The sequence below is a fragment of the Pan paniscus genome, chromosome 13, assembly GCF_029289425.2.
Source record: "Pan paniscus chromosome 13, NHGRI_mPanPan1-v2.0_pri, whole genome shotgun sequence".
In the NCBI taxonomy this organism is placed as follows: Eukaryota; Metazoa; Chordata; class Mammalia; order Primates; family Hominidae; genus Pan; species Pan paniscus.
The window spans coordinates 114,231,067-114,257,614 of NC_073262.2; the positions used below are offsets into that span (position 1 = coordinate 114,231,067).

Sequence of the window (26,548 nt, forward strand, 5' to 3'; positions counted from 1 at the left end):
TTCTCATGTGGTACACCCCATAAATATATACACCTGCTGTGTACCCACAAAAATTAAGAATAAAAAATCCACTATTAGTATGGAACAGGATATAGCTAAGAGTTACTATGTGAAGCCATACACATGAAATTTTATAATGTGAAAATGTTATAGAACAAAATACCTTTTCAAATAATTTTATAAGCCTGTTATACTCTAAGAGAAAATGTAAACTGATAAATTATATTCATTTCACTTGATTAATATAATATCAATTAGATTTAAAATAATTCCCATCAAGATACTGCATATCAAATGGAAATATGGAGAAGAGAAACACAGAAAGACTATTCACATGAACATTTCTTCAGAAAATAGGATAACAGCAGTTGTGTAAGATAAATAAAATTTCCTATGGTATATATAGAGAAAAACAAGCTATTCTTTTTAATAAGAATATTACCATTTACATAATAAAGTCAGATGACTTAAAACACTTTTCTTTGCAGTATCTCACTGTGGTAAATTTGGTGTGGAAAAGTTGAAACGAAAGCCAAAAAAATTCATGCGAATGCAAAGCCATGACTGTTGACTAGTCACTAGAATTGAGAATAATTACATAATTTCTTTCATTTTTTTTAAGAAAGCAAGTAATTTAGATAAAACATTTAAAAACAAAGTCAACTGTTACTAGGTTTAAATACTGAGGAAAAATATAGAGTGACGGGAACTCAGAAAAAGTGAATAGTCTGTCTGATTTTATGAGATAGTGGTGCCCAATTTTAAGAATCTTGTTCAATAGCATCATTTCTTATGTATGTGTTCTGCACCATTTTGTGGATAAAAAAAAAAAGAAAACAAAAAACAACAAAAAAGCCTGCATTTTCCCTATGAAATGGTTCTATCTGAAACAAGAACTAGGAGCACGTGTAAATGCAGGTATTCTTATGAAGGTGCGCCTTTAGAGTCATTTTCTTAATGTTGTTCAATATGATCTTTCTTTGTGGGAATGAAGAATGTACTGGTCATTCACTAGCAGTGTATTATTATTGTCATTATGAATCCATTAGACATATTCAGGTGAGCAGAGTAACAGCCCTGGGTGACCAAACTCTCCTTCTCTTGCTTTTAGTGTAGCATTTAATAGAACACAAACTGCCCCTTATTTATTTTTTGCCTATGGTAAAAATTCTAAGAAAATATGAAAGTCCTCTCCTTTACCCTTGAATATCAATAGAAGTTTCATTGTGGTGATAAATTTTGAGTATTAAGTTGCTACATTTGTGTTATTTATTATAATAACCAGTAAAGCACAGCTATATGTGATGAATAGAGTAGTGGTTATTGAATCTAGAATATTCTATTTCAAGCATAAAGTTAGAGTGGAGAAAAGGGAGTCTAATGATTAATAAGATTGTGCAATTTCCATTGTCTTTGAAAGCTTTTTTCCCCTGAAGAATTGTACAAACAAGCATACAAATACAAATATGCACATACACTAGTTTGCAGAAACATGGTTGCAGCAGATCTTATTTAGCTTGAAAGTTATCCCTGGAACACTCTACCACAGTGTTATACCAGATGACCCCCACCCACCTTTCTTTGCTTGACAGCTTTCTCTTTCCACTGAGCCTATTTTTCCATCCTTGGCTGGAAGGATATGTAGGGGGTGAAGTGTGGCTCTTTCCCAGCAGCTCTACACCCTCAGCTCCCTTAACCCTTGAGTGAGATAATTTTGAGGTGTATGTCCTACACTGGCTGCCAGTCTCTCCAGTGAAAAGAAGCTCCAGTCACTTACAACGGCAGCTAGCTTTATTAGTTCTCCTGTCTTATTTCTAAACTCCCCCACTGATGAGTCCTTCACCTCCAAAATAAATGACTTTCACATTCTTATTTCAAGGGTAGCTTCTGCATCTGTAAGAACCCAAACTAACACAAGTTAAACTTATTACTTTTAACCAAGTAACTCTGGAATATTTATAATTTCAACTCAACCCTTAGATTCAAATTACAAATAATTTTTCTTGAACCTACCTCTTTTTTATGGTTTGTTATTCAAATACTTTTATAATGATCTACACACATAACCAATGAGCTAAAAATGTAGGTATGAAATATAGGCTTATGTTTATGTTAAAATTAGAGCAGCCTGCATTAGATACTAAATTCACCGTTGATGTTGCCAGTTAAACTGCATTTTAATCATTGTGATGCTATCCTTCTAATGTTTTGAAAGAAGTCTCGAAAATAGTAGGACATGTTTCTGCCTGGTACTTATTAAACTCTGCTGATAGCTGTCCATCAATCTGTTAATCTTCCAGCATCTATCCACAAGAGAAAAGGCACAGTCAAAATATTTTCCTTAACTTTTTTTAACTTTTAAAGAGAACAGAGTCTTCTGAATCTGTTGGTTACCAAATCCATCAACCATCTAGGAAAATGACTCCTTTCATGGCTCAATCAGAGCCTCATCTAAAATTCAGCAGACATCTAAGACTTCAAGCTGCCATCTCCACTCTTGTTTCCATGGGAATATACATCAGATCAAGAAAAAAAATGGATGGGGTTAGGAGCTTTCAAATAATCATTCAAAATCATGATGAGGATTTTAGAGCTTTTTTCTTAGGTGTGATTATTTTGTAGCCTCTTAACCCCCTTTTGCCAGTCTGTTTCCATGGAAATATGACAAAAATGTCTGTTCAAGCCTCCAGCAGAGATTATTAGCATTCTCGTGAATTTCAGCTTTGGCTGTAGTCTAGGCTGGCAAGATTTTTTCTACCAGTTTTATAAATTAACCTATACTGTTTCTACTCTTTGTAATTTTCCTTTATAACTTCTACTTTTTAAAAAAATTCCCTTCACAAATTTATAGCTATGATCAAGATCAAATTGAATAATTGGCATATCACTGAAAAAGGCTTCAGTTTTAAATTTTAATATATGAGCCAGGACATGTAGCAGTGGTGTGTCAGAAACTTTAGAGAACTGAAGAAAGAAACAATATTTAGTTTTTGGCCTTACTGTTATATAGATGCCGGTAGATATGCAACAAGGTGATATTTAAAATATTTAGCAACTGGTAAGGCATGAAACCAACCAACCCGAAAAGCTGGTTTGTACAGGCTGATTATCAACCTACTATATGAGAACCAATAATAAGTTAGGCTGAAAGTAGTTTTATATAAAGTAGTTAGCATTATACATAAATAAATTATTCAAGGTCAAAGACAGCTCCTGTAAAACTTGTAAAGGAGCTTACAAGAGAAACTGGATAGAGATATATAGCAATTCATCTTTTAAAAAAATCAGAGTGCATATGCTTGCATCATTTTTCATATGAAGGTCATTTGAAAATAGAAATCATTCTTATTACTCAAGACATTATGCTAAAAGATAGAGAAAGAACATATATGGTCTTTGATAGAACCCCTGGCAAGATGTCTTGTATTGAATGTGAAAAAATAACGGCATGATAAATACATAATTTTATTCCATCCTACTCTGAAATTTGCTGACCGGTTCAAATCTACAATTTTTGCTAGGGGAAATCTTAAAGTTCTGATTGACCTTAAAAAGTACTTTTTTACTCATAGTTGGAGTTTTTTTAACCCATAGAGTGTTTTCTTCTGAATTTGAATTAAAAAAATAAATGTCAAGGGGTAATTACTTGACTCAGGTAGGTTCTTAATTTAAATTTAACAGAGACTAACTTGCCATAGAAACTAATCTTGATGGATGTTTTCAACTAAATAGATCATAACCATAATAAAATAAAACAGTATGGTTAATTTTTCAAATTATCAATTTTAGCCCCTGCTTTCCCCATAGGCAACATCTGGCCTGCAGCTTATTTATGTAAATAAAAAGTTTTATTGGAACACAGTCACACCCATCCATCCATTTGCATTAGTTTTTGTTTTGTTTGGTTTTGCTTTAATTATCTATGGCTGCTTTCCTACCAAAAAGAGCAGAGTTGAGTTGCTGCCACAGAGAACACGTAGCATATAAAAGCCTGACTATAATCCAGCCTTATAAAAAAAAAGTTTACTGATACCTACTCAAGCTTGGCTTCCTGAACTCAAAGTCTAGATCTGCCATTTTCTAACTTTCTAACCTTGGGGTAACCTTGGGTTAACCCCAGGTTCTTGGTCTGTCATATTTTGAGGAATAAGTAAATTATTATTTGTGAATTATTTGTAACAGTGTTTGGCACTTAGTAAATACTTTGTAAATATCAGTGACTTATTACCACCACCTCATAGTCTTTCTAACACTGTTCAGTGCAACTAATTTTAAGAAATATACACATGAGCTTTGGTTATTAAATACAATTGGTTTTCCGTTGAAATTATGTATTGCTCTCACTGGAGGGCTATTTGGTTATATTTAACAAGAACATTTAAGAACATTACATGTCTGAATCAATGTAGATAATTCACCTTGGGGACTGTAAATATCTTCAAACTCTAAAGGTAAGTTCTAGTGACCTATCTAGGCAGACAGTTGTGAAGCAAAAGTGATCTAAAAAGTATAATACAATGTGAATTGGTCTTAGAAATGTCTTTAATTATAAGATTATAACATTTCCGTAGGAGAAATTTGTAAGTTGTGGAGTTTTGGTTTTGTTTTGCTTTAATTATCTAAGCAGGCTATTTGATAATGGAGAAAAATGTGATTGCCTGGGTGTCTGTACTTACATCCATGAACTCCACATTTGCCTTGGGACCAGTTGTCTCATTAAGAATCTTAATAGCCACAGGAATCTTCACAGTTTCTCCTTCAGGTACCCAAATACCCTTTGGGGAAAAAATTTACATTAAATATGACATCTCAACCTATTAAGTTCTTACAAAGTAACTTAGAAGTTTGATATTATAACATTCAATCAACAAACGTTTATTTAGCACCTGTTACATGTTACAAGTTACTCTGCAACTTTGTTGTCTGCTTTCATTATCTGAGGATGATGCTCATATACATGATTACATATATAGAATATAGAATATATATCCTGCTTTCAAGATGTTTACACTACTGTCAAATTCTACTTGTGTGCATGAAAAAGGCTTTGAATAGTGAAGACAGCATGGAAATAGGATAGCAAAAGAATATCTGATTTGGATGGTATCATCGACTTTTTGAGATGGTTGCTCTACTTTTGAAGCTCAGTTGTATCATCTGTAATTTAGAAGACTGGGCTAAGGAATGTTAGAGGTTCTTCTCAGGCTGTATATTATCTAAATATTCAGCAGCAAGAAAAACAATTAAAAAAGCATATTCTCATGTTCTTCAAGTTCAGATTGATTTATGAATTAATTTTCAAGAATGAATATTTAAGATTTATTTTTCAAAGGCAAGTGCTAGGGGATATTGAGCACATATTAATTTGTCTACATTATTAAAGCATGTGTATATGTGTGTGCGTGAGGGAATTTTATTATCTCTGAAGAAATATAAAATATTTATATTGGCCGTTGTTAGTTCTCTTTTCCTATCAAAATATAATTATAATATCTGAACAGGATTTATCCCTTGGGAAAGTATAAAGTTGGTAGAGTTTGAGTGAAATACAACATTAAGCTAAATAATAGCATTTCTGGGTAAAGTGAATTATAGCATTTGAATGAGGACAATGATTTTGATAAGACATACAAGGATGCACAGGTTGTACAAGAATACATTTTAAAAGGTGTATTTTCCCAAATGAACGCAAAAGCAAATATGAGATCATGAGGACAAAAACCAAAAAATCTCAAATTTTAGCTTCTTAGCCCTGACATCAGAAAATATTTCTTATAAGATTTTTAACATTAAAAGGAAAGAATGAAAAATAATAGTTTGTTATTCCTGAACAAAACATCTTTACTTCCTGTCTTTCTTAATATCAGCTAGTTATAGTCATAAAGAAAAAAAATTCAAAAAGTTTTTCACTTTGAACTTTTATGCTACAACATATGTATTTGTGTTACTCAAAGTTGCAGTATCATCAGGAGACCTGAACACAAGAATTATTTTAAAACATAGTAACAATAATAAAGAAAATAAAAGATTTTAACTTTTAGAAAGTGAATTTATGGTTGCATTCTTCCTAGGCAGAATGAATAGGGAAATCTATGTGTCAAATGCAAAATAATAAGCCAAGTTCCTTGCAAAAAATTAAAAAGAAAATAAAGCAGAAACAGAAAAAAGAAAACAGCCCAATACTCAAAGGCTTCATTTTCTCACTGATATTATCTAGGGTGGAAAACAGGCTTATTATTCATTATTCAATAAAGTAACCACAGAGAAGATTACTTAATGAAGACATGGCATCAATATTAAAGTATCCCTAAAGTGTAGTTTTAAAATAATATAGGCCAGGCATGGTGGCTCATCCCACCACTTTGGGAGACTGAGGCAGGAGGGTCTCTTGAGCTCAGGAGTTCAAGACCAGCATAGGCAACATAGAGACATTCCAACTCTACTAAAAATAAAAAAAATTTAAAATGAGCTGAGTGTGCTGGCACATGCCTGTGGTCCCAGCTACTCAGGAGGCTGAGGTGGGAGGATGGTTTGAGCCCAGGAGGTTGAGGCTACGGTGAACTGTGATTAAACCACTGCCCTCCACCCTGGCCTACAGAGCAAGACCCTGTCTCAAGAATAAATACATAAATAAAATTAAATAAGAATATAAATTCAATGTAAAGTATTTTATACTTCTTTTTAAAATAAATATTTATTAAATTATTCTTTTTTTTCATTATTTCATTCATTATTTCACTATTTTCTGGGACTGACTAGTTAAAAATTTTACTATCTGATACACATGATATTGGTCCTAATCTTTATACTTAAACAGAGAATATTTCTAATTAGGAGAAAAAAATAATCAAATAATTGGTTAAGCCAATTTGCATTTCTATGGTCAAGAATAATCCTTTATAGTTTAAGACAGTATGTCTTCATAACAACTGATCTATTGATTAAAACTTAGAGTCAACCATAGACACTTTCATTACAAGTAATTTCTATTAAGGTAAAACACTCATGCACAATAGACAAATAAATGCTCTTAATACAAGTTAATAAAGCTTTATTATTAAATGCTTAAATGGGTAACATTTTTCTCTGCTGAGGACATTAGATAGTGTTTAGTCTGGAGTTATAGGGTATCCAAGGTTTAAAATAAAATTTAATTTACAGACCACATTATCTTTAAAAATATAGAAGTGATTATACTCTAGGAACAATGTAAGATTGAGTTATCTTAAAAATGGAAGTACGTTATAATACATTTAAATTTTTCCATTTATCTCTTTTTTTCTCCCTATTTCTGTTCTTCATAAACACATAAATTTGCCTACTTGCTTTAAATTTTGTCAATGTCACATGCAGAATTGGTAACAGGCAGGAAGCCCTAATATTTTTCTACTGACTTGTCCTATGGTTCAGCACAGAAACCTTCAGTTACATCTGTGAATACGGAGAATTGTAGCATTTACTAGATAATTCAGGTGGGGAAAAATCCTGCAATCAATCATTAGAATGGGAATTTATGGCATAGCTAAGTGATCCAGAATGATTGTCAGTATGGATCAAATTCACAGCAGTACTTTCAATTTGTCAATTTAAATAATCAAGACTGCAATTTAGGACTCTACATTTATTATCCACATAATTTCTTGATATTTTATTGTAGAAATGAGTACAGATTAAAATTATTAAAGATGTAAATACAATTGCAGTAAATAGATACAAACTTTAAGGATATAAAATGATACAGTCTGAGTCTGTTTTTTTCTAGCACAATCTAAATTGAGAAACAGAAACATTTGTTTCTTTGAACATACACAAATCTGAAGATGAGAAAAGGCATCAAGTCAGCCTAGAACAGTGCCTATGCAAAGTAGGTACTCAAATTTTTGTCAAATTAAGATCAAATTTAATTGAATAAAATATGCATACTAAAAGATTAGAAAACTTCTGCATTTTGACCTTAGAATACAAGTTTTATTTTAAGGATATTAGATTATTTTGGAGCACTTGGAGAGAAAAATTAAGGTTTATATTCTAATTATTAATATTTTTTGTTAAATAAATCTCTGTTTTAAATAGAAAAAAATGAATATTTCAAAATGCAACATTTCTAAGATCCAATTAACTTTAACAGATATGTTTGTAAAATGTAGGCTTACACATAGCTTTAAGAAATATATTAAATGCCAGCCGGGCATGGTGGCTCATGCCTATAATCCTAGCACTTTGGGAAGCCAAGGCGGGTAGATCACTTGTCAGGAGTTCGAGACCAGCCTGGCCAACATGGTGAAACCTCATCTGTACTAAAAATACAAAAATTAGCCAGGCATGGTGGTGAGTGCCTGTAATCCCAACTACTGGGGAGGCTAAGGCAGGAGAGTAGCTGGAACCTGGGAGGAGGAGGTTGCAATGAGTGGAGATCACACCATTGCACTACAGCCTGGCCAAGAGAGTGAGACTCCATCTCAAAAAAAAAAAAAAAAAAATATATATATATATATATATATATATATATATATATATAATGCCAAAGTAACTTTTGGGAATTGTAGTAATGGATATTACAAGAATAATTCAGCATTTGCCCAGAAGAGTTTCTTAATCTTGTTATTTACCATTAAAATAAATTTCACCACAATTAATCTTGGGCCTAGCCTCTGAATTGGTCCTGTAATTAAGGCAAATAAGTAAACATACACATGCCATCATTTGAGCTTTTCCTTTCCAGAAATACCTCTTATTGAAAACACATGATGTCATCTTTTCCTCCTATCTGACCTCAATTTTGCATATAATGTCACATTTTTAGTTTGCTTATGATAACAAAGACATCAAAACCATGGAAATTATTTACAAAATCATAAATGTAACCAGGTAGGCAAAAAATGATTTAGAAACTAGTTCCAACCTATTAAGACATCAGCATATTTGAATGGATTCTAAAATGAGCAGCTACTAGGGTCCTGATGGAGAGGCTTTGGATAAAAAAGCAGAAGAAAAAAAGAATAAAGGATTATGGTATATTGCCCAGGCATGTCTGGGGTTCATGGAGCACTGTGTAGGGGTAATGGAAAATGGGTTGGGGCTTGCTAGTTGGATAAAAATAGAAATTTGCCAAAAGGAATATGACATAAGGGGCTCAGAAAGGTATTAAGAAAAAAAACTATACTTGGCTTTGTATCAGAGTTTCTTGCTTTTCTCTCAAGACTGTATCCATCCCAGCTCATTCAATAAAAATTAATGAATTCATTTGTGCAGCAACTTCTTAATATTATAAAAGTCTTCCTTTCTGAATATTATAAGAAAATTAGGTTGTCTAAAGTAATAACTCCATTGGCTATTATTTTCTAAACATCTAAAACAAAACTTAACTAACGATATGCGTTGTTTTTTACTCACTTTATAAACCGTTCCAAAAGCACCTGAGCCAAGGACTTTCACCCTCTTCAGCTCAGTTTCTTTCAAAATACGAAGTTGAGCTTGATTGGGTGCTGTGCCACTGGGAGTTAATGGTTCCACCAACTGCAAAGCAGAAAGAAGAAGGTTACACTTTCAGTCCGATAGTCAGTCCTCTCTCTCTGTCTCTCTCTCTCTCTCTCTCTTTCTCTTTGGTTCTCTTTCTTACAAAGCAAAAACACACCAACTTGGTTTGCCTTGACAACCAATACCTTTGTAATATGCACCACTCACCATTCACTGACACATTTATGCATTCTTTCAGACCCTGTCCTTTCTCTTCTCCTGCTCTTTGTCAGGGAAAACACAAGTAACAAATGTGCACCTACCTTGAGGCATACTAGGCTACGAGATTTGATGCATTAAAGAAGGAAATGCTGCCTTCTTAGAGCTTAAAATATACCTGGGAAGCCAGGACAAATGTGTCAGAGGAGAGGGGGAAAAAACGCACAATGCCAAAACCCTAGGACAGTGCTGTTAAAACTTTAGTGTACATCTGAATTACCTCAAGTTATTGTTAAATATAGGTCCCGGTTCAGCAAGTCTGGAGTAGGCCTGAAATGTTTGCATTTGCGTAGAACTCTAAGGGATGCCTAGGTACCATGGTGATCCTCGAACACATTTTAAGTACCAAGGCCCAAGTTTACCTGTTAGATCAATAGTTCTAAAATTCTATGATTTGATTCTGGATCATAAGTGAATGCTATGAAATGCAAGGCATCAAACAACTACAGGGAAGTGAGGCTCACTAGTTTTGCCTTCCTAAAGAATGTACACTTTAAAATCAAGTCTTGAGATGTCTAAGTCTTGACATAATGAAAATGGGTTGGTATTGGGAGGGCCACTGTGAAAAGCTGCTTGGGCACAGCAAGAGGGAGGAGGAGGAAGAAATATAGCAGAATACAACAGGGAGTGGGACTGGCCAGAAGGGTGAGAGTACGGTGGGAAACCTACATAATCACAGGGTGGGCTGGGTGTGGCCAAAGTAGTAAAATTAGGCTGATAGTTTTAGACGTCATCATTGCGTTGTGATTCAGTTAGGGGGAATGAATGAGAAGGGGGCAAGTATGTGCATGCGTGCCAATCACTGGCATATGTGAGAAAAAAAATGTATGTCTAAGAGAGGCTCTGGGTACCAAAAAGCCTGTATCCTATGTTAAAATTTTAGGTTTTTATCTATGTATGAGTAAAAGGGCAAGTGCAAGAAATAGGAGTTTCTTTGTCTTTTAAAAGTTAAATTAAGGAACTAAACTTTACAAATAGTCTCTTTTATTTTTCCAGCATAATAATCAAAGGGTACTACTACTCAAATTGTCTTGAACCCACCACAGTAATTCAAAATCTCTATCTCCAAAGCTAAGTGCACTGTGGCCCTGAAGCTTGGGTATGAATTACCATGCTTCTGTGAAAATAATGGCCTACTTAATTAGTGGAAGATTCTTGACTGAAGGTAAATGTAGCTATAGCAAGAATTTTAGGAAGAACGTAATAAAAAATTGCCAATAAACTTAGGTTATCTTCAAACTCTTCTTTAATTGTGAGTTTGACAACTCATCTTCAATTTCATTTTCAAATTTAAGTTATATAAATGTAAATTTGATAACAAAGAACTGCATTCAAGTCACATTTTTAACATCTCAGAAAGAATCACTAAATTATTTGTTAAATTTCAAAATGATTGCTCAACTGAGTTCCCTTCATTTGAAGGCAACTCAACCATACAGGAATTGTTGGTAGATTTTGATACATATGCTATATGTATAATGAATAACTTATGAATCATTTTTAAAAATCATATACAAAAGTTACATAAAATCACACACAATACTGGGAGGGGGCTTCAGCATTTTGGGTGAGATATACATAAAATATACATTGTGTATATGCCTTGGCATATACCATGCAATAATTGCATATTTTGAAAATTTCACAGTTCTACCTAAGCTTTTTAGTCTTCTTTAATTTTCTTGGGTATCATTTAATATATTTCACAAAAACATGTTTCTGTATCATTTAATATATTTTACAGACACATGGGTTTAAATTTGGAGGTTTATATGACAGTGTTGCCACTCACAGGAAGCAATTTGCCCTTCCTAAACCTTTATTTCTTATCTGTGAAGTAGATGTAGCAATAATTACCTTAGAAACTTGAGAAAGGATGAAATGAGATAACATATGTGGAAAATTCTAGAACATTGCCTGGCATATTGTAAGTACTAAATCTGTTACTCTTCAAGGGATGAGATCATGTCTCATTAATATATTTTTGAATCACACCATCTACCAAAGCATCAAGCTTACAGTGCATCTCAGTAAGCATGTGTGGAAAAAATATGTTTTATAGTTTTATGCATATAACATAAAAAAGACAATCTGGAACAAAATGATTTGAGGAACGTGTACCATCTTTAAGTGTATGCAAACAATATATCAAGATTCAACAAATGTTCACTTCTGAGGCAGATTTCTAGCTTCAGTATTTAAAGATTTAAATTGACTATCTTAAAAATTCCCCCTTTATTTAGATGGTGGTAGAAAATCATATTTTCTTTTACTAAGAAAAAGATAGGGATTCTACGATTATCTAACCACCAAATGTAAAATAATTTAGTCTTAAAGAATAATTTTCTATAAAAACAGAACCTGCTTATAAAACCAGTAAGTGGGCCGGGCACAGTGGCTCACGCCTGTAATTCCAGCACTTTGGGAGGCCGAGGCAGGCGGATCATGAGGTCAGGAGATCGAGACCATCCTGGCTAACACTGTGAAACCCCGTCTCTACTAAAAATACAAAAAAATGAGCCGGACGTGTTGGCGGGTGCCTGTAGTCCCAGCTACTCCGGAGGCTGAGACAGGAGAATGGCATGAACCCAGGAGGCGGAGCTTGCAGTGAGCCGAGATCGCGCCACTGCACTCCAGCCTGAGCGACAGAGCAAGACTCCATCTCAAAAAAAAAAAACAAAAAACAAAAAACAATAAATGTGTGTTTATTTAGTAAGGAAATGACGGTTTGAAGGACATTCTTATAAAGCACTGCATTATAAAAACAAACCAAGATAAAGCAACACAACTCTTTTCACGGCAATGAGCCTTCCCTGTGTGTGGTTAAGGTAATTTCTCTTCCATTCTGCAGTCACCTAAATGTACACTGCTATTCCAAGCTTTCCTTTCCAACTGTAGTTTACAATACTTCATTTCCAGAATTCTCTCACCAACTGCCTCAAGCTGGCCATGAGGAAGAATTCTCTCTGCCTCCAGCATTCTAGCTAAATTGCAAACATACATAGCACAAAGCACATGTGTTGTGTCCAAACTTTCATTCACATGTGCAAGATTGAACGTAATCAAATTGCTCTTCAATAAGCTTCCAGCTAAAGTAGGAATCACTATTAGTTTTTCCCATGTATGTAATTGACTACCTTTATTTTGCTTGAACATGTCTATTCATGAGACAGCTCATTCCAATTGCAGATAACTTTAATCCCTAGAAAGTGTTTTCCTAGAAGCAGCTGTAAGGTAGTTTCCAGAAACTTTCACAGGATACTTCTATCTAGATTTGATTTCTGGGTAAAAAGAGCTAAAATTTAATTCATTATCGGTATGCAAAATGTGTGAATGAATTAAAATTCCCATTCCTCCCATTCCTGTCAGTGTTCAAAGGAGAAGTGAAATTGTCAGACTGACAATGAGAAAAACAACAAACGTTGGATAAGCTTATCTCAGAACAGAATTGCTCTGAATTGTTCAGATAGGCACAGATGTGTATATCAGGAGAAAGGTAAGATGGAAGTTGAGAAGGGTCTGGTAATTCAGAGTCTTCTGTAATTGTTTCTTCCCTGTATCCTGTACCATGAAAACTATCTGCTTTTATGCTAGAGAACTCAGTGTAGCAATATAAAAGACATTATAATCATTTATGAGTAATTTACATACTCACAATAACTACCATGCATAATATTAAATGCATCCCATAAATTGTGTAGTAAGGTCTGTGTGATTACAACACTTAAGTTTTATCCTGTAAGCTTAGTCTTTCACTGCTGGTATAATGAGATCATTGACTACTAATTTAATGATCCTAATTAAAACATGCATTCCTTGTCAGTTTTGTTTTGAAACAGAAAGATTCTCTCTCTTTCTAACATTTTTCTAAATCTGCCACTGAGATATTCTTTTTTTTTAAATTATTATACTTTAAGTTTTAGGGTACATGTGCAAAACGTGCAGGTTAGTTACATATGTATACATGTGCCATGTTGGTGTGCTGCACTCATTACCTCATCATTTAACATTAGGTATGTCTCCTAATGCTATCCCTCCCCCCTCCCCTCACCCCACAACAGGCCCCGGTGTGTGATGTTCCCCTTCCTGTGTCCATGTGTTCTCAATGTTCAATTCCTACCTATGAGTGAGAACATGTGGTGTTTGTTTTTTTTGTCCTTGGCAATAGTTTGCTGAGAATGATGGTTTCCAGCTTAATCCATGTCCCTACAAAGGACATGAACTCATCATTTTTTATGGCTGCATAGTATTCCATGGTGTATATGTGCCACATTTTCTTAATCCAGTCTATCATTGCTGGACATTTGGCTTGGTTCCAAGTCTTTGCTATTGGGAATAGTGCCGCAATAAACATACATGCGCATGTGTCTTTATAGCAGCATGATTTATAATCTTTTGGGTATATACCCAGTAATGGGATGGCTGGGTCAAATGGTATTTCTAGTTCCAGATCGCTGAGGAATCGCCACACTGACTTCCACAATGGTTGAACTAGTTTACAGTCCCACCAACAGTATAAGAGTGTTCCTATTTCTCCACATCCTCTCCAGCACCTGTTGTTTCCTGACTTTATAATGATCGCCATTCTAACTGGTGTGAGATGGTATCTCATTGTGGTTTTGATTTGCATTTCTCTGATGGCCAGTGATGATGAGCACTTTTTCATGTGTCTTTTGGCTGCACAAATGTCTTCTTTTGAGAAATGTCTGTTCATATCCTTTGCACACTTTTTGATGGGGTTGTTTGTTTTTTTCTTGTAAATTTGTTTGAGTTCATTTTAGATTCTGGATATTAGCCCTTTGTCAGATGAGTAGATTGTAAAAATTTTGTCCCTGTTTGTAGATGACATGACTGTATATCTAGAAAACCTGATTGTATCAGCCCCCAAATCTCCTTAAGCTGATAGGCAACTTCAGCAAAGTCTCAGGATACAAAATCAATGTACAAAAATCACAAGCATTCTTATACACCAATAACAGACAAACGGAGAGCCAAATCATGAGTGAACTCCCATTCACAATTGCTTCAAAGAGAATAAAATACCTAGGAATCCAACTTACAAGGGATGTGAAGGACCTCTTCAAGGAGAACTACAAACCACTGCTCAATGAAATAAAAGAGGACACAAACAAATGGAAGAACATTCCATGCTCATGGGTAGGGAGAATCAATATTGTGAAAATGGCCATACTGCCCAAGGTAATTTATAGATTCAATGCCATCCCCATCAAGCTACCAATGACTTTCTTCACAGAATTGGAAAAAACTACTTTAAAGTTCATATGGAACCAAAAAAGAGCCTGCATTGCCAAGTCAATCCTAAGCTAAAAGAACAAAGCTGGAGGCATCATGCTACCTGACTTCAAACTACACTACAAGGCTGCAGTAACCAAAACAGCATGGTACTGGTACCAAAACAGAGATATAGACCAATGGAACAGAACAGAGCCCTCAGAAATAATGCCACATATCTACAACTATCTGATCTTTGACAAACCTGACAAAAACAAGAAATGGGGAAACGATTCCCTATTTAATAAATGGTGCTGGGAAAACTGGCTAGCCATATGTAGAGAGCTGAAACTGGATCCCTTCCTTACACCTTATACAAAAATTAATTCAAGATGGATTAAAGATTTAAATGTTAGACCTAAAACCATAAAAACCCTAGAAGAAACCTTAGGCAATACCATTCAGGACATAGGCATGGGCAAGGACTTCATGTCTAAAACACCAAAAGCAATGGCAACAAAAGCCAAAATTGACAAATGGGATCTAATTAAACTAAAGAGCTTCTGCACAGCAAAAGAAACTACCAACAGAGTGAACAGGCAACCTACAGAATGAGATATTTTCAATGCAGATATTTTCTAGATCTGCTGCTATTGAGATATCCTCTATCCAGAGCTTGCTAATGGGATCCTCCCAACCATACAAACAAAATACAGATACTTTCCCCAATACAATAATTTTCTTGACCACTCCCATCTACCCCCTTGAAGCCTTGACTATTTTTACAACATAATCTGATTTTTCACAAGCTTTGTTTAACGGACTATAAAATAAAAAAACTTAATTAGGACATTGAACAGAATTTTACTTGGATTAAATAACTGAACATCATCTAAACCTTCTAAACCTGATGAAAATCCCCAAACACATGAAGAGGAGAAAGAAATACCTCACCTCTGTTTCCAAGAATCTTCTCAAGGCTCTTTTCTTTTTGATGCTCTTCCTTCTAACATAAACAGCAAATGTCAGACCCACAATGACCAGAATGAAGAGCCCACCAATTACTCCAGCTGCAATCAGGGGAGTTCTGACAACCAGAATGAGAAAAAAAAAAAAGTATGAAGAGAGAGAAGACAGAGGAAGAGAAAAGAGCAGTTGTACAAGACATTATCCACATTTCACAAATCTAGTCATTTAGATGAAATGCAAATATAAAAGTGCATTAGGTTTTGCTCTACCAAAACCTTTCTCATGGTAAAAACTATGGTTGTTTTTGTGTGTTTAACAAATAATAAACCATGCATGTACAACTAATCTTTGAGGATGAACAGTCACAACATGCCATTTGATGAAAAAAATGTGAAACTTGCTAGCAGTATGAAAAACATATGCCAAGACATTGGTGTTGGCGCATTTAATATTTTTCTATTATATATGAATAAACAGGAAATGCATTGTAATAATATTGTTGTGGTTTGTAATTTTATTTTCAGTAATTTCTCTGAAGCAGGCTTTCACAACAGTGGCACTATTGACATTTGAGGCTGAATACCAGTTTGTTGTCGCGAAGTGTCCTGTGCATTTTAGGATGTTTAGTAGCATTCCTGGCTTCCATCCCTGAGATGCCAGTAGCACCCCCATCCTCTAGTCATGACAATGTCTCCAGACATTCCCAAAGATCTGTCAACATCACCCCCAGTTAGGAAGCACTGCTCTAATGCAAAAATGAGTGGTCTGAAGACATAGAAACCCCACACCTCTGGAGTATAAGGGTACCAATAAGAGAGTTATTATTGCCAAAAGTGCTATTTGAAACTCTGATTAGGGCAACTCTGGTAGAAAAAAGGTCAGGAGAAGGATAAAGAATTGGTTCAGACATGTTTTCAGAATAATGACAAGAGTATTAGAATCAATAGTGTGTCTCAGCATCATATACTCATAAAAGAGGTTTGCACATGAAGCATTACATAAAAAGCGGTAAACAGTACCAAAAAGGGATTAAGAAGAGATTGATTGGAAATCTTCATTCTTAAAATGTTTTTGTAATGTATTGTTAGCAAAGATATAATTTTGAAACTGATCACTTCTTAGCTAATTTTTTCCTTGCTTAAACAGTAGTAGTTGTGATTTTTAACTTGTTCTAGAGTAGAGCAGTATCTCTGAAGTTTCCATGGTCAGAGTTCTTAATCATATGAATTTTGTATACCATAGGAAATAATCTTGAGTGAAACACACAGGTGTTACCTAAAAAATATTTGAGCATGAAGCCACAATGGATATCAAAACTAAAAAAGAACTTCCTGCATGCTCATGCTTTCCATAATAAAGCATTTTATATCTTATATTTATATTTTTAAAAGAACTTATACTACATTTTCTTAAAAAATACTTTCTCTTGCTAAATAAACTTCTGCTCAGAGATAGATCAGAAATACTAATGGTGGATGATCCTCAATAAAATCTTGAAATTTTAAAAAGCTCATAAAAAAATCTGCGTAACTTCTTCTATAAATGAAATCATGTCTTTTAAAGATTATGACTGCTATATTGTCATATAAAACTGCAGAAAAATCTAAAAAGGTAGTTCATCCTAAAGGTTGTTTCCTGACAGCTCAAAGTACTATAGTATACTGAAATGTTGCTATAATTCAGCTAGATTTTTCTAAATGGGATTTTCTAAAGATATAAAAATCTCTGCTGAGAAAATGAAACTATAGTATGGACAAAAATTCATCATTGTGATATGTTTTTGTTTGTGTAAGATCATATTTTTGATCATGCAAGTTAAATATGTATTTCAGGAAATATTTTATGTTTCAACCAAAGGTATAATTTTTAGCTCAAATGCTTAACATATCCCTGAAAAGTCACTGTTATTGAAAGGGTCGTATTTTTGTTTTCTCAGTCCAATTTTTTATCTCAAAATATTTATGTATAATTGAGACTAACGTCCAACATTTCGTTAATTGTAGATTCAGACCAAACTCTAAACTTTCTCTGCTTATTTATTTTGCAAAATAATAGGTGGTATACATATTTATGTAAATATATGTAAACGTCAATGTCACTGTATATGAAAAGAAAATGCTCTATTTTGTTTTTTGTTTGTTTCTTTGTTTGTTGTTGTTGTTATTTTTTAAGAACAAACTTCCAGGAGAAGAAACTAATACCTCTCTTTTATCTTATTTTGGTGGAGATTGATTGCCATATAATTACTATACAGGCAAGTAATGGTAATCAAAATAAGACATTCAAAAACTCAAGACAGTAATTTCTGGTTTTATAGTTAGAATTTACTTTCAGTATTTTCTCACAGCAATATTTTTGGTTTACTTGAATTTCTTTACTGTTTTCTTACCACTCTGCAGGAACGGTAGAGGTACAAACAACCTGAAGGAATAAAGAACTAAAATTTCTGTACTTAAAAATCATATATAAGTGTTTTATTGAACATTATAAGAGGCCAAATTCTGCCTATTCCCACAGAATTTACTTTTGAAACATAAATCATTAACCACAAACAAGCAACCAGTAAAATCAAGAGGAGGGAATATTCCATAAGACAACTTGCAGGTTCTTTTTATTAATTGAGTATCATGAAAAAGGTGCTGATGTAGCTTAAGAAGACTTAATAGACATAGCAACTGGATATAAAATGTACTCCTGCATTAGATCCTAGTTTAGACAAACCAGTTATAGAGTCTTTTTGGAAAACTTGAAAGATCTAAATATAAATTATATAGTAGATGAGAAGATAATTTGCTGCAACACAAAGACGTGCACCATAAACTGAAAAGATTCAGTTTCCAAATGGTAGAACTTCAATATGAAAAAATATATATTCATATATGTCTACAAATATATCCTCAGATGCATAGATCTGGAATAATATAAAATAATATACTAAATAGTAGTTGTCTCTGGGTAGTATGAATACAGTGCTCTTATTTTTACTAATTTGTATTTTCTAATTTTTTATGATCCATTTATATTCCTTTTGAAATAAAAGTTTATTAAATTCAATAAAAATGCAGAAGAAAAAATCATTGTCTAAAAGTTTAGCTTTGTGATAATGGCCTTGTTCTCTTTTTCTTGAATGTTTACTTTGCTTTTTTTTCAATCAAGATTTCATTTTGTTATTACCTGTCCACTTTTACTATCTAAGTACTTTTGTGTATATTTTCTATTCATTATAGTTTGATACATCTGAGACATTTAATTACTATTATGTTTCTTACAGTTAACATTATGTACCATAAAACCAAGATAATCTGAAAAGTTAATACTATTTTCACATTTCTTACTCCTCTGAATTTTTATGATTCCTAGATGTTTGTAAGTATAGGATAGATATCTTTTTCTTGTTTGTTTTTTTCCTGAGAATTTATGCTTAGCTCCTTTTATGAGGACCCTTTGGGTAAAGAGGAAATAGCAACCTAAGTTACTTCTTTAAATGGCTGTGCATCTCTCCTGGGTCTAATGATGATAATGGCTATTACCAACCAACCTGTTTCTGAGCTTGAATGTGATTTATTTTATCTTTATTTTTTAGATGGAGTCTTGCTCTGTTGTTGCCCAGGCTGGAGTGCAGTGGTGTGATCTTGGCTCACAGCAACCTCCACCTCCCAGGTTCAAGTGATTCTCCTGCCTCAGCTTCCCGAGTAGCTGGGATTACAGGTGACTGCCACCATGCCCAATTAATTTTTGTAATTTTAGTAGAGATGGGGTTTCACCATGTTGGCCAGTCTGGTCTCCTCACCTCATGTGATCTGCCGGCCTTGGCCTCCAAAAGTGCTGGGATTACAGGCATGAGCCACCACTCCAGGCCTTGAATGTGAATCTTGTATGTGAATCAGTGGAAGCGATAAGAGGCTCAGTTGACACTATGAGATCACAAGGTTCAAATACTAAGGGATCTAGAATACTCTGATTCCTTATCTTTAACAGGAGCATTGTGATTTTTTTGTCTTGTCTTTTGGCTGTCCATTAAAAATGGTTGAGACTCCCTAAAGTATAAATTTCTTAGATCAAGTCCAAGCTTAGACTAAAAGGATGTGATCAATTGATAGTTTACCTTATTCTGTGACTTGGAAATAGTATTATGAAACTGATATCCTTCCACTACTGAAGAAACTAATCTCACAGGGATTCTGAATCACAAACGAATTTTGCTAATTTATTTAAAAGCAAATGATTTGGTTTTCATAATTTCATTTAGAAATTCAGAGACAATGAAATGGATTAAATTCTACTGACTTGAATGCAATTGTTTTATAAAAGAGCAGCATCTTTCCAAGCTATATTACTCATCTAAAATATATATATTCTTAATTACTATATTTGGACCATGCTATTTCTCTCATGCAGAATATAAAATGTGAGAGGACACATGAAACCTTATTTTTAAAAACATCCAGATATTTTCTCCCATTGATCAGTTTCTTTTCAGATATCAGACCACAAACAAAATGTAATAAAGTCAATATAATTCATGATTAAAACTCAAATGTTTTAAAAAACTATTTTGTTATACTATTTGTATTTAATGTTATAAGTACTCGCTATCTTTTAAAAAGGAACAATAGTATTTTCTTAATTGGTGAAACTGGTATTTTGATGAATATTGCAATAAATGTTAATTCTATGATTCTACCTTTTTTTAAAGGTAAGTTCGTCACCAAATAAAAGGTTTATTAAATTTTGAATATATGTGTATTTTCTTTACTTTTTTGAATACAGAATAATTTTCAACTGAAGATAAAACAACCTGTAGTCCTATAAAACACTGCTGGTATACTTGCAATTCATAGTATTGACTATGAATCAAAGACTTTCACTTTTAGAAGCTTTTAGATTAAACTAAATAATTTGAAGAAAGGTCTTCAGGATTTGTTGCATCAGACGTAGACCTGCTTCACTTGCTTATCTGTGGGCACTAAATGTTAAACTGAAAATGCGTGTGTGTGTTTTTTTTTAAAAAAGTATGTAAGAAGGAAAAACAAAGAAAGATAGGCTAGTCAGATAAATTTAACAGGGATTTTTTTTTGTAAAATAAACTTTGCAAATTGCAAAACATGGTAAAATAGTATCTCCAACATTACTACTTTGTGTTAATCTTTCAAATTCTGTATGACTTTTCCTTATTGTGGCAGAAAGATGCTTTGGAGCCAGGCAAATCTAAGTTTTAATCATATGTCTACTTCTAACCAATTGTGAGTTTACTGCCTCTATCAAATAGCTTAAATATACACAAATACATTCTTTACCTAAGCTAGTACAAAAAATAAACACAGAAATACATTATATAGTCATGTTTACATTCATAGTATCTAATGAACTTGCTTCAAGATCATTTCTAGCATTATCATTAAATCAAACACCTTGAAGTTTAGGAATTATTCATCCCATTTTGGCCAGGACGGTCTTAGTTTATGCCAGTCTAATAATCAATAATGCCACTTTTACTCTCCAAAGTGCCTCTATGTGAGCAATAAATCAAATGTTTATCCTACATTTAGCCCAATCTAAAGGAATTTAGGATACCCAGAGTTAATAAGTATTTATCTATATCTCTATATTAAAATGTGTATGTTGGGGTATGTGTGTATGTGTATATAGGATCGAAAAAACTTCAGTTTACCTCTATGAAAGGGAATAATTCTATGAAATCTGACATTTTCATTTTTAGTAGATTATTTCCCATCAAAAATAGGTGCATTGCTAATGACACTCTGTTGTGCTATAAAACCCATGAGTATGTGTAAGTGTGTGCATATATACACATTCACACGAAAGTGTCTTAGTTTTATTTTCAGCAAGTTTTACTTTCTGGGAAAGTAAATTAATTACTGCATTTTATGAATGTATATGTAACTTAAATGGATATTTCATAAACTAGGGTCAAATGTTACAATTCTCTATAAAGTTATATTTCATTTTAAAAATATAATTAGGTAACATTGGCCATCATCCTATATCCTATCTTTCTTCTGAAAATCTTACAGTGGCTACAGATGAAAGCATGAGTCTATCATGACCCAGAGACAAATGTATGCTCAGGGGTATATTCTGTTTTGTAAAGTGTTCTTGCTGTAAGAAAAATGTAGTTGATCAAAAAACCTATTGACTCTCTATTAAAATCAAATTCTTATAATTCATTCACAATTACCAACTGAGGCAAGGAATATAACTTTGAAAACAATAACATTTTCAATATTTTCTTAATTATGTATATAATTTAAACATAGCAAAAGGTCTGTTTCCATAAGAGAAACACAAGATTTGACAGCCATCAGATTCTCACAGGTTTTATAGCACACAGGGTGTCACTAGCAATGCACTTATTTTCAATGGGAAATAATCTAATAAAAATGAGAATGTCAGATTTTCGTAGAAATCATTCCCTTTCACAGAGGTAAACCAAAGGCTTTTTTGATCCTATATACTACCTTTAAATTTAAATCATTTAGCTCCAATGAACGTGAACTTTCCATTCTAATAATTTCCAATACTTGTATATTTTATAATTAGAATTTAATTTTTATATACATCGTATAGTTTCACAACAACCATGTAACACATATCTTGTAAACTCCATATTAAATACAAGAAAATAGAAAAGATGCCTGGATAATGTCAAACATAAATAGTAATGCTAACAACATTTTATGTATTGGAGTCTCAAGTCCATTAAACTTTCACCTATTGTATTTTTTCTCTTTCTAAAGATGATATATTTACACAAATATCATTATTCAGGTTTTGCTTCAATATCTATGCTTGATAGTAGAGAATACAAAATGCACATAAATTTATTTAGGGGTTTTCATAGAACTTTTATATTTAGTTATATCTTAATATTTTACTTCTCTTTCGACTATCATTTTATCTGTATTGCTATATTCATTGTGATTTACTTTTATTAAATCCTTTATATCCTTGGGTGTAAAGTTTATAAGTGACATTCTTCTTCTTTTAGCTTCATTTTGTTTTCAAAGTGAGAAAACAGTTAAAATGGTTTTCTTTTTTTTTTAACTTATACAGGATTTCCTTTAAGAAAGGTAAAGACGAGCAGTATCTATTATTACAGTGACAGTACCTATTGTACTGCTACTCTGTTCAGCCTTCCCCAAAACAGTTCAGATTTGAAACAAGAGACCTTGAAACACCAGGAAACATTGAAATTCCCCAGAAGACATTTTAAGGGTTACTGCCTAGGGCAAGGAGAGCTACATTAAGGGAGTTCTTTTTCTCCTACAAGTAGTGCTTATTCTGACCCAGAATTCAACCTGCTTTATAAACATGACACATCTTTTCTTTTTGAGCAAATGAAAGTGATCTTACAGTTTTTGGTTGATGAGACCTGGGGTATTACAATAGGTCTCTGTCCTTTGATTAAGGCTCAAGATTCCTTTATTACATTTCAAATATGACCAAAACTGTAAGTGCTGAAGCAAATGAATCAGAACGTACTGTCCCCCTTCCTAAGCAAATTTGAATGTTTTGTGACTTGCCTTTATGTGTTAAAATCAATCTTTTTTCAATATGTGAATGCAACATTTCATTCAATAACACAGTGTTGCAAAAGTACTTCAGTAGAGATATTGCCATTAAATGAATATGTAAATATAACCTGATCCTTTTATATCTAGATCAGCTTCTGAGAAAAAATTTCAAGTAGTTTCAGAGCAAATCTTCCTTCTCTTTACAGGCAACATTTACACATATCTATGGGCTTTTGTTTGTTTTATCAAATTTTGGGGAAGTACATAAACTTATACACTTGACTTTCTGGCAAACATTCTCATGTTAAGGACACCATCCTCAGAATATATATAATCTATCTAGGAATTTCTACACCCAGGATTTTCTACAACTAAACTGTTGAAAACGAATTACGCCAGGAAGAACTTTCCTTTTAACAGGGTTTTTAAGAGGTCAGATGAAGTTTTGGTGCTTTTATTAATTTTTCCACAGTTTATACCTATTATACAATATCATATATCTATATACCATACTAATACAGTAACTTTATTATTGTTTATATACTATTATCTAGATAGAATATATATAAGGATATGTTTTGTGACACAAACAGAATATTGTAAATATTTAATTACAAAACAAATTAACCATTAAGTATCACTATGTCCTATTACTTATTCATTATATGGACAAGGTAATATGAAGCAACAGAGCAAAAGATTTAAAGATCGAGGATTCAGTTCTTACAACTTCAGCTACATTAGGTACCAAAATTGTTCAGCATGCTAAGGAATTTAAGTTTCATAATAGAGCAGAAAGTATTACATAAACACTGCTCTGTGAAGAAAAGTGGGAGAGGGATAAATCATGGCTGGCACCATTCTTGTTCCCATATTTACAAAGTTTTCTTTGCCTTAAAATCTCCATTCATTCTATGCACTATAATTTCAGATAATTAGTTGCTGACAGAGAATATATTCTATGTATAAATTGCACCTACTTTATCTATTGAAACATTAAGCATACACAATTCTGTCATGCTTATTGTACACAACTACATAAGACAGATACAGAGCAATCTCATTTTCAGAGGGTTTGCAAACTTTTTTTTTGAGAAGGAGTCTTACTCTGTTCCCCAGGCAGGAGTACAGTGGCGCCATCTTGGCTCACTGCAACCTCCACCTCCGGAGTTCAAGCGACTCTCCTGCCTTAGCCTCCTGAATAGCTGAGATTACAGGCACCACCCCCACCACGCCCAGCTAATGTTTGTATTTTTAGTAGAGACAGGGTTTCACCATGTTGGCCAGGCTGGTCTCGAACTCCTGACCTCAGGTGATCTGCCTGCCTCAGCCTTCCAAAGTGCTGGGATTACAGCTGTGAGCCACCAAGTCTAGCCTTGAAAACATTTTTAAAGTAATAGCCTGGTTTGTTTGTTTGTTTCCTTGATAGTCAATTCTGTATATAAAGCATTTTTGATTTTTTTTTTAACTATACTTTAGATTCCCCAATCCTTGTTTTAGACTGAAAGAAGATTTTTTAAAAAATAAAATGCTAACAAAGAGGGATTAAGGAAGTGTCTTTCTTGGGAAGTATCACTACTCTTTATTCAGATGATGTATTTTCTACTTACATTGGCCTGCTGGTAGCCCTTTTTCCTGCTGAGAAGACCTACAAGTGTTCATCGGGGAGTTGGTAGCCTTGCAGCCTACTGAAGATTTGGATGAAGTGAGATGGGAAAAGACTTTAAGAAGTGAATACAGTTGTGGGAAAAATACCAGGATTTTTGGACATCTATCTAGAGTCACTGGACATTTCTTGCAGGATTAATGAACAAAGCTCCTTTTCCTAGATATTTTATATGTGTTATGTCAAATAACTCTTCCCATATAATTGATTATTGATGTATGGTGAATCTGAAGTAGGTTATACAACTTGTCCAAGGTCCGAAGCATTCTAACTGGATAGTCAAGCCTAGACTCTTAGTATATTTTTCTCTAAATCGTTTTTTCATTAAAATATAATTATGGGGGTATATTAGGAAAATTATTCTGGCAGAAAGTTGTAAGATAGATACGCAGGAAAAAGAAAAGATATGCAAGAAAATTAGTTTAGCTGACTGTTTTAAGAGTCCTCATGAGTAATAGTGAAAGACAGATTAGGAAAGTTTAAAAGGAGATATGGTGAGAAAATGTATTAACAGCAGCAAAACTGCTAAAAAGTATAACCTCAACAGTGGAGAAAAAGCAGGCATCAAAAGTGACTAGACTCCCATGCCTATGGGAATATAATAAGGCCGATGATGCCTTATAGGGACGTGCAGAAATCAGGAGACAGACAATTAGAAGGGAGAAGTTTTTAGTTCTTTTTGATCTACGGATTTGAAGTGCTAAAGGGTATCCAAAATCTATATCATTTCATTCAACGTTTACAATTTCTGTACATATTTGTTATTCTTGTAATTTCAAGACCCATACCTGTGTTGATTTTATTAATAGCTTCACATTTTTAATTAAAGCGAGTCACAGACAACATTCCATTCCATTCCCTTTAAGTTTATCTAGTACTTTATTTATTCTCTAGGAACATTCAAAATGCAAAGGAAGAAAAATGTGGCTAAAGGGGCTTTATTTCTTTTCTACTTCCTCTCCCTGTCCCTTTTGTTTTGCTGATAGACTATATCATTTTATGCGGTTTCACTTATCTCATCAAGATAAATTCTACTGTTCCAATCTGTTTTTGTTCTTATCTTTTTACCGACCTTTTGAGATTATCATTTGCAAGAGGAACAAACCTTAAAAATATTTAATACATTTAAAAAACCTGTTCATAGTGCTATTTGCCTTGGGTAACACATGCTAGAGCCAGATGCCTTAGTAAGGCTACACAGATCTCATTGCTAATTCTTGTGCCTTAATGCCATCCCCCATTTGGAGAATTTAAAGTTTGACATTAAATATTAAAGCTTAAAGAAAATTATTTAATTGAAAAAGACAATTAAACATAGATACTCCGAAAGAGGCCCCTTCATATTCTTTTATAATTTGGTAGTTTTTATAGAAGAAACCTTATGTTCCAGATGCAAAGCTGTAAGTACTAA

General features: G+C 33.4%; 1 protein-coding gene across 5 annotated transcripts in view; it reads right to left on the reverse strand.

Annotated features, from left to right (window-relative positions):
• The window catches only part of ERBB4 (erb-b2 receptor tyrosine kinase 4), a 1,174,422-nt gene that overhangs the window by 239,772 nt on the left and 908,102 nt on the right, over positions 1-26,548 (reverse strand). For all 5 annotated transcript variants that reach the window (XM_003812504.7, XM_003812503.7, XM_003812506.7 and 2 more), the window contains exons 17-19: positions 15,922-16,054; positions 9,394-9,516; positions 4,677-4,775 (exon numbers count right to left, since the gene is read on the reverse strand). In XM_003812504.7, the coding sequence (XP_003812552.2) occupies positions 4,677-4,775; positions 9,394-9,516; positions 15,922-16,054 (355 nt within the window). The remainder of the gene's footprint in view (positions 1-4,676; positions 4,776-9,393; positions 9,517-15,921; positions 16,055-26,548) is intronic.